This window comes from Elgaria multicarinata, chromosome 11, assembly GCF_023053635.1.
Source record: "Elgaria multicarinata webbii isolate HBS135686 ecotype San Diego chromosome 11, rElgMul1.1.pri, whole genome shotgun sequence".
Lineage (NCBI taxonomy): Eukaryota > Metazoa > Chordata > Lepidosauria > Squamata > Anguidae > Elgaria > Elgaria multicarinata.
The window spans coordinates 25,556,337-25,566,024 of record NC_086181.1 but is presented as its reverse complement, the minus strand read 5'-3'; the positions used below and the strand labels follow the sequence as shown (position 1 = coordinate 25,566,024).

The 9,688-nt window shown below is 41.7% G+C and overlaps 1 protein-coding gene across 1 annotated transcript; it reads right to left on the bottom strand.

The window, feature by feature from the left end:
• Positions 1-4,083: 4,083 nt before the first annotated feature.
• Positions 4,084-8,400, bottom strand: LOC134405562 (vomeronasal type-2 receptor 26-like). Its single transcript, XM_063136807.1, has 4 exons — positions 7,687-8,400; positions 6,729-6,956; positions 6,446-6,572; positions 4,084-4,985 (listed from the first exon to the last, which is right to left on the bottom strand). The coding sequence occupies exons 1-4, from the start codon at positions 8,398-8,400 to the stop codon at positions 4,084-4,086; spliced, it is 1,971 nt and encodes a 656-aa protein (XP_062992877.1).
• Between the last annotated feature and the right edge of the window lie 1,288 nt (positions 8,401-9,688).

The window sequence follows — 9,688 nt, the reverse complement described above, 5'->3', positions numbered from 1 at the left end:
CTTCCCGGAAGAGCAGGAAACTCGCCTTCCAGCGCTGCCCCCTTGGGCATCCGGGGCTTTTTCAGGGCCATTGCCATCGCGCAGGCCCAGAACAAGCCCTGGTTGTCTCTGGGAAGGGCTGAAGATGGTGAGGCCTGGGTTTTTTGTTTGTTTGTTTGTTTAAATTGTGTTTTAAACAATTTGTTTAAAACAAAATGGGTGAAACTGGGATTTCCCACCGGATCCAGTTTGTCCCCCCTGTATCTGGACATGTCTGGGCAAAATCGGACATATGGTCACCCTAGGATTGCAGGCCCTATTGCAGTAAATGGGATTTTTGAGTAGACATGTATAATGTTGCACTTTTCAGCTTGCTTAAATTATATCACCAACAGCAATAAAATACTAATGACCCAGTAAGCACCTTCATTTAAGGCTGCAACCCTATATTCATTTATCTGGAAATAAGCTTGATTGAAATCAATGGGACTTATTTCTGAGGTTCCTTTGGGCAGTTTTCTTTGGGTCCCTGATTGGGATTTCTGTTCTCTGCACACTGAGGCAGTGTAAATTCAGGAGATATTTGGATAAAAAGAGGAAAAGATCCTTGTTTAGCATTGTGACAATGGGCATCTGTTCAGATACATTGAATGTCTCAATTGTTCTTTATTTCAGTGATTTTAACATTAAGATGTTATGTAGAACAGGTTTGTCTTAATTGTGTGCTATGAAATCAGACATATGACCAAGGCCATGTTTGGGTGGGCACGCGCCCTTGGGGTGGCCATGTTGTCCTCATTTTTGGTTTCCAAAATATGGTCACCCTAATAAAGCAGTAAGGTGGCTCCTGCCTTTTATATACCTCTTCCATACCACTTTCATAGTGGAATATCCTGCTTGGTTTAGATTAGCCCCAAGTGATGAACAGGGGATCCCGGGAACAGGCAAGGGGTTGGATGTTGCTTTGGATACCTAATTCAACTCTTGCAAGCTTGCATGTGGAGGGTGGGTGACAGGCCATGTATCACCCAATATCCCTGCCCTGCAGTAGGTCCCTGGATGGGATCAACCTGTTCCCCAGAATTCCTCCCAGCTTCATGGAGCCTGGACTCTTCCCTCCTTCTACATTCCTGACAGGGTCTGCCACTCCCCCCCCCCTCCCAGGTATGTCAGTTTCACCTTCCCAAGGATGCACACTGAGACCTGGCTTTCCCCCATCCTTGGCTGGAGAGGGTTTAACCCATTCCACGGTCAGTGTGTGCTGCATCTCATGTTTGCCAAGGTGATTCCCTGTTTTGCTGCTTTGCCCCTGCCATTTCTGATTCCTGCGGCAGGGTGGTCACATGGAAAAGACTGTTGCTTCCCCTCATGACAGGCTGTTTCTGAGCCAAGAGAGCTTGCTGCTATTTCTACTGACAGGTGCAGCTCAGTTTTCATGAGAGATGAATGGGTGAAGGACTCTGGCTGCATTTTCCCCACTGAGAGGGGAGTATGGATGACCATGGGCAGGCCACTTAGCTGCCTTTCACCAGTTATTTTGACTCCACAAAACTTCTTTTCTCCACCTTCATCCAAACAGGCGAGAGACGATGCCTGATGGCTTCCTCTCTTGCTTGCTCTCACAGGTCCCACATCCCCACAGGCCATCAGTGGACCTTGGCAGATCTTTGACAGATAGGAAGCCATTTGCAAAACAACCTTGGACAGTGGACATAGGTGCAGCCCCACTGCTGTCACATGGAAGACTGGGAGGTGTGACCAACTATTTGCAGGTGGAATAATAGTGTAGCTGACTATGATGACTGCCCTGGGGCATGGAGGACACTTCACAACAAAAATTGCTCTTTCAAACCTGCTGCCTCCTTTATGTGTGTGTGTCCCTCTTCTCTGTCTGTTCCTAGGGGCCCAAGTATGACTGCTGTGGTTGGTCAGGTGCCTGCCTATCATGTGGAGATTGAGAGCCAGTGTGGTGCAGTGGCTAGAGTGTTGGACTGGAAATTGAGATCCAGGACATGGAAGCCCACAGAGTTGCTTTGGGCCAGTCACAGCCCCTCATCCCAGCCTTTGTTGTGAGGAAAAAATGGAGAGGAGGAGGACTATGTATGCTGTCTTGGGTTCCTTGGAGGAAAGGTGTGATATAAATATAAAACATAAATAAGTTGACATCACAGCTTCACTCTGCAGTAGGGATTTATGGATTTTATATATAAAACAATCTGTCTGCCTATTGCAGTTTATCACATTGCCTTTGTTTCCATTGTCCACTCATTGATGGAAGTGGATTCTCCCCCCCCCCCCTGAATTTCTCAAATTCATGTGAATTTGAACAATTTTTGCCCTTCCACAAATGCAAAATGAACCCCCAGATGCCCTCCTGCTCCCGCAAATGCATTTTTCCAAGTTTTATAGCCTATGGGGGTAATGCACATTTTATGTGGCTTGTTCCCCCCACCCTGCATTTTTCTACAACTCAGTTTGATTACAATTCTAGTAAGTAAACAGACACAGACACAGACACACACACACACACACACACACACACACAATTTGGGCAATATGGGAAAAACTGGTCCACTGTGGAATCCATGACTCAGATTCAGAAGTCTCCTAACTCATTTGATTCCATTGCATATTTGTCCAGCAACCCAACTCTCCAGGTTCTTTTCTAACCACCTTGCCAAGCACAGGATTTGGGAATACCTAGTTAAATCCTGCTATCAGAATTCCCCAATAACACCATCTCTCTCTCTCTCTCTTTCTCTTTCTTTTTCTCTTTGAAATGTAGATTCCATTGCAGTAAAAGGTAAACTTCACAAAGAAAAAGGATTTCTCCTTTCAACAGGTCATTGGAATCCTGAAATATAACTTGCATGAACTGGGAAGGAAAGTGTCCAAAGTCCTTCTACCCATTATTTTTAATTTGGATAGCCAAGTAGTATGCTGAGTAATTTTAAAATGGGCCACAGTTTTCCCACCCATGTTCTATACAGAAGGCCAGATAAAGGTATGGAGTTCAGGAATGGAGTCAGTTCGTGTGATTGTCACACTGATCCACATACTGATTATATCCAGAATCTAAAAAATCTGCACATGTCATGTGTGTGCCCTTGAATGTGTGAAGAAGAGAAAGAACGAGTTCAATTACTGTTTTTAAAGCTCAATTGAGAACTTTTCTTTTTTCTACAGCTTTTAGAACTTGACTCTGTTCTGACTTTTATACTGTTAGTTTTATTGTCCCCTGAGCCTATTTGGTGCATTCTATTACCTCTCTTATTGTTTTATTATGATTTTATTAGAATGTACAGTACTGTGTACATTGACGTTACTAAATAAATAAATAAATAAATAAATAAATAAATCATAGAAAGAGAAAATAGAAATGAAGGGTGAAACAGGAGACAGTTGATCCAATACCACTACTACTATGAATATTAATAATAAGTGGGTGGGGAAGTTGAATCTTACAATAATTTGCTAGTGATGTGTTTAATTACAGATGTCATTATCCCTAAGAAAAGCTACACACATACACACATGCACAGAGACACATTTTTATTTGCTCCAGAGGAGAAATCTTACAGGTATCAAACTGGTACATTTAAGTTATTCCCCCTTATGAGGAAGAAGCAAAACAAACAAACAAACAAAAATAAGGTAGCTTTGAGACTTGGGAAATGGTGCCCAGATAAGGAAACAGCTTAGCCCCAATTTCTCCATTGATATGGTAAAAATCTGAACTCTCTCCCACTATGACCACTAGTAGTACATGCAATGATTTGTAGGTGTTCCTAATAACAAAGATTGCTTGAGAGTTTTCTGTTCAGCAGCTTGCACTAGAAAAGAATTCCAGATTCATCCAAAATTAAAAGCACTTCCTGGATTTTAAGAAATACTAGTGAGAGCAAAGATATGAGCATGATGGGGGAGGACATACATATGTACGTTATGATTACCCTTTTGGAAAATCTTAAATCAGTTTTCCCACCTTTTTTTTCCAACTAGGGAGAACATGGTAGTCTTTGGTAGGAATTACATGGAATGGCTTTTGAAAGGAATGCTCTTACAAATATTGTCTCTACAAGAAAACACAGATATTTAAATTCTTCAGTCTTTTCTTCGTATTAGCTGGTTCTTGTTGTTCAGCTCAGGCCTCAACACTATAATGTAACACTTTGGAAAAAAGATGCAAATCAATAACCCAGTGCTGGAGGCTAAGATAGAGAAGATCTCCACAGCTACCATGTATTTTCCCTTGGTGCTTAGGTAGGTTGGAACAAAGGATAACCAAACACTACAAAAGACCAACATACTGAAAGTGATGAACTTGGCTTCATTGAAACTGTCAGGTAACTTCCTGGCAAAGAAGGCCACAGTGAAGCTGGCAATTGCCAGGAAGCCCATGTAGGCCAGGACACTGTAAAACATAGTCACAGACCCTTCATTGCATTCAAGTACCACTTCTTCCATCACTGAGTGCATGTCCACATCTGGGAATGGGGGAGAACTTGCAATCCACGCAGTACAGATGCCTGCTTGGATAAGGGAACAGGAAAGAACAATGGAGTTGCCCAGACTTTTCCCCACCCAGTTCCTCATACTGGATCCTGGTCTAGTGGCCATGAAAGCCAGAACCACCATGATGGTTTTTGCTAATATGCAAGAAACAGCCACTGAGAAAATAATGCCAAAGGCAGTTTGTCGGAGGAGACATGTCACCTTCTGAGGATGGCCAATGAACAGCAACACAGAAAGGAAGCAGAGCATGAGGGAGATGAGGAGAGTGTAGGTAAGGTCCTGGTTATTGGCTTTGACAATTGGAGTGTCATGGTGATGCAGAAATGTTGCTAGCACCAATAAAGTGAGCAAGGAAAAGGAAAGAGCAAAACAGGCTAAACTAATCCCCAAAGGCTCTTCATAAAACAAGAAGCTTACATCCTTGGGAATACATAAATCCTGATTCTTGCTGGGATACTTTTCAACTGTACATGTATTGCACTCATTCATGTCTGAAATATTAATAAAAATAAAAAGTTGTGATCAGTTCCAGCTCCAGCTTTTTGTGGGTGATTTGGGTAACAGTGTATCACTGCGTTCCCTTAGCTCTTGCTCATTCTGCTTCTTATAAATATAAAATGGGACATGTATTGGAGGATCATTCTATTACAAAAGCATATGATTAAAGACTTGATGGTTCAGCTCCTAAACCAAAGCATACATTTGTACTGGTGCAATGATTATGCTATATTGGTGCAATCTGTCCCAGATTCATAGTGAAATCTTATGTGTGGCTACTCAGAAGTAAGCACCATTGATTTCAATGGGACTTACTTGTGTGTAATGAGCACAATAGTAAAGAAAATAAAGATCTTTTTCAAGGTGAATCATATGCAGCATGAAGCATGATGACTAGCTCTGATATAAAATTTATCCTATCCCCCTCCTCATGATTTTTCTATCAGAAAATACTGAGTTATGCTTAAGTATCAGCTCTAGATTGATAATCTCAGGAAGTAGATGAAACACAACAATATATTTCAGAGATATTCTCAGTTGCAGTATCACCTGACTTATTGAGTATGAGAACACATACTCATTCTGTATTAATTTGTTCAGAATAACCTGGGATTAAAGATCACACACACACACACTAAAGGCTTTCCTCTTCAGCAGCTACTTTTCAGACTTGTTTTACAAAATTGTTCAGGGACACATTAGACCATTAGAAGAGCCATGTTGGATCAGACTAGGGGTCCGTCTGGTCTAGCACTCTATTCACACAGTGGTCAATCAGTGGTCAACCAGGGACTCACAAGCAGGACATGGTACAACAGCCCCCTCGCACTGGTGTATGTAGGCTCACTGCCTCTGATACTAGAGGTAATACATAGCCATCTGGTCTAGTGGCCATTTCTCCTCTAGGGATTTGTCCAACCCTATTTTACAGCCATCCAAATTGATGGCCATCACTACATCCTGCGGTACTGATTTCCATAGTTACAATGCACTGTGTGAAACAGTACTTACTTTTAACTATCTGAAATCTCCCACCAGTCAAGTTCATGAGATGACCCCAGGTTCCAGTTATTATGGGAGAGGAAGAAAAATGTTTCCCAATCCACATTCTCCACACCATGCATATTTTGTACACCTCTATCATGTCTTTCCTTAGCCTCCTTTTTCCAAAGCCAAACAATCCCAGCTCTTGTAACCTTCTCTCGTAGGGGAGATGCTCCAGCTCCTTGATCTTTTTAGTTCCCTTTTCTGTACTTTTTCCAGTTCTACAATATCTTTTTTAGGTGCAACGGCCAGAACTGTACATAGTATTCTAAATGTGGTCGCACCATAGATTTGTATGAAGGCAGTCTGATACTGGCAGTTTTATTCTGAAGAGAATCAACTACTGAAGAGAAATGATCCTCATGTATGTGTGTTCCATTTTGTCTAAGAAACCTGAGTGATTGCTTACCCTCTTGGTCTGCAATTTTCCCATCTGGACATGAGATGCAATCATAGCAGCAAAATGGCTCCCCCTCCTTCACTTTCTTTCTAGAACCGCGATGGCAACTCTCACTACAAACAGAAAGAGGCTGGACCTAATCCATGAATGAAAGAGCAGAATCATGAACTTGGAATCCTTAAGGTTATGGAGCTTTTTCATATGTTTCAATAGCAGGAGGGCATTTCAAACCATGTATGAATGGGTATTATGTAATAGGCTGTTATTAAAACAATGAAGGATTGAATCCTACCTGGTTAAACCAGCTGTGCCATGTTATAGCATCCTCATTGATGAAGAAAGCTTGCTCTGGAGGAGCCTCGGCATCAATCCACCCAACTTTCATCCTGTGAAAAGATTGATTTGACAAAACCATCCAGTTCATCACATCAAATCCGGCTACTAATCCACCATTACGGTCAAAGGAAATCTTGTCCCCAGCGCTGTTGTTAAATGAAACATATCTCAAAAAGTGATGGAGCTAAAGTGAAAAAGAAAACTGATGAGTTTAGTAGTAAACGGTGCTGATGGATTTTTCAAACAAAGGTCAAATCACAGCATCAAAATGATGTCATGGAGAGTTTTTAAGTGTGAGATGATGAAAACACTGTGCCCATTTTGTGATGCAAAGATGACAGGATGGGGTCGCTATGTCATTCAACAATACAACAGTGTATGTTATTCGCATACTGTTGGATCCAGATTTTGTCATACTTAGGGAGGATTGAAATCAATGGGCCTACAGCTACAGGAAGATTTTCATGACAAAGTTTACTATATTGACTGGGGGCTCATCTACACCAAGCAGGATATTCCACTATAAAAGTGCTATATAAAGTGCCATATAAAAAGCAGGAGCCACACTTCCTGCTTTATAGCAGTATTGAAGTGCACTGACAACTGTTGGGGCCCATTGACACATACCATATACTGCTTTCATACCACTTTCATGGTGTTATATCCTGCTTGGGGTAGATGTGTCATGGGGCCCAAGAGTTATGAGTGCACTTCAGTACCACTATAAAGCAGTAATGTAGATCCTGCAGTGCACTTCAATACTGCTATAAAGCAGGAGTGTGGCTCTTGCCTTTTATATACTGCTTTCATAACATTTTCATAATGGAATATCCCACTTGGGGTAGATGAGCCCTGGGTTTTATGCAACACCCAAAATCTTATGTGCTGCCACATGGGGACTTTCAGACCATTACCTGCCACAGTGGTTGATTATGAAATATCTGTCTTCCACCATTCACCACCAAACTGTGTTTGACTCTAGATGACGTCATGGCATGTAAGGCATGGGCCACAGCATGGACAGCATTATAGATGTTGTAGCTGTGGCCAGTCATGCTCATTTCAAACAAAGATCCAGGAAGGCTCTCCAACTTTTCCTCCCCAGTGCAAATATCCTCTTCTGTCGTGCCTACCATTGGATTTGGGAACACACAGCCAAAGGCCTGTTGCCAGAAGTCCCTGATAAAACCATCGCCCTTTGTGCTGAAAGGATTTCTGCTCTCAGCAAACAGCTTGAAGCCTGGTAGGTGACTGGAGTGTATTGTGAAGGACAGAGCCCCATGGAATGTTTTTGAGTCCCAATTCCTTTGAATGACCATTGCATTGAAGTCCATCTGGGCTGTCATTATCCACACTTTACCTGCTATATTTGTCATATGCTCTCTTTGGGATAGGTATGGAAGAAACCGCAGCAACAGCATGGAATTAGATTCTCCATAAAACATCAATACGTTGGCTTTGCTATCCATGACTTTATCATGTAATGTTGCCCCCTTCTCTAGTTTGTCATTAATGTCAGTGATAGAAGTTATTCCAGGAATTCTTTCTATCATGGCAAAGCAGATACCGCTCTGAGAAAACAGTGGAACTATAATTTCCAGAAATCTTTCTCCATTATCATTGTCCATCACAGCAACCCCAATCCATCTCCACCCGAAATGTAGAAACAAAGAGAGAATCCCTGTGGATTGAAGGGTTTCGGTAGGGGTCATCTGGAAGAAGGGAAGGCCTGGTGTTTTATGATTTATCACTGGAGCAGAGCCATATATGAGCTGAAGAGAGTTGGAGAAGACAATGCAAGAAAGAGTAAAAGCCACATTCAAGTGGCAATGTTCAAATCACTTAATACAGTGGTTTCCCAATTGGTGGTCCCACCCAGTTGTTCCGTGACACAATTTAGAATCATAGAATCATTGAATAGTAGAGTTGGAAGGGGCCTAAAAGGCCATCAATCCAACCCCCTGCTCAATGCAGGAATCCACCCTACAGCATACTTGACAGATGGTTGTCCTGCTGCCTCTTGAATGCCTCTAGTGTGGGAGAGCCCACAACCTCCCTAGGTAACTGGTTCCATTGTCGTACTGCTCTAACAGTCAGGAAGTTTTTCCTGATGTCCAGCCGGAATCTGACTTCCTGTAACTTGAACCCATTATTCCATGTCCTGCACTCTGGGAGGATCAAGAAGAGATCCTGGCCCTCCTCTGTGTGACAACCTTTTAAGTATTTGAAGAGTGCTATCATGTCTCCCCTCAATCTTCTCTTCTCCGAGCTAAACATGCCCAGTTGTTTCAGTCTCTCTTCATAGGGCTTTGTTTCTAGACATATACTGTACATATTCACTATATACATATATATTCACATATACATATATTCACATATACATATTCCAATACATATTCACTATTCATTTCTGGAGTCCACTGATGACGAATTCCTACCAGAAGTAAAATATTACATCACTGAGCACCTGTGTGATTTAGCAACTAACTTCAGAGATTACTTCCCTGCACCTAATCCTGAAAACTGATGGATAAGAAATCCTTTTGAATGTGATGATGTACGACTAACAACTCTATCTACGGAAGAGCAAGATGCACTTGTTGACGTGACTTGTGATGGTTCATTCATTGAAATCATTTTTCAAAGAATACAGACTCGACTAATTCTTGGTGAAGGTTTTTCCTGATTTTAAGAAGTTAGGTGAAAACGTTTTGAAACATCTAGTTCCCTTTTGTTCCACATATCTTTGTGAACAAACATTTTTGATATTTTGTTATATGATTAACAAGCATAGAAATAGGCTCAATGTTGATTCAGATTTGAGATTAAAAGTAGGAAATATTGATCCGAATGTGGAAGGGTTTGTTCGGGACAAAAAGAGGCATGATTTCTCCCATCACATTTAGGTTTAGTAGC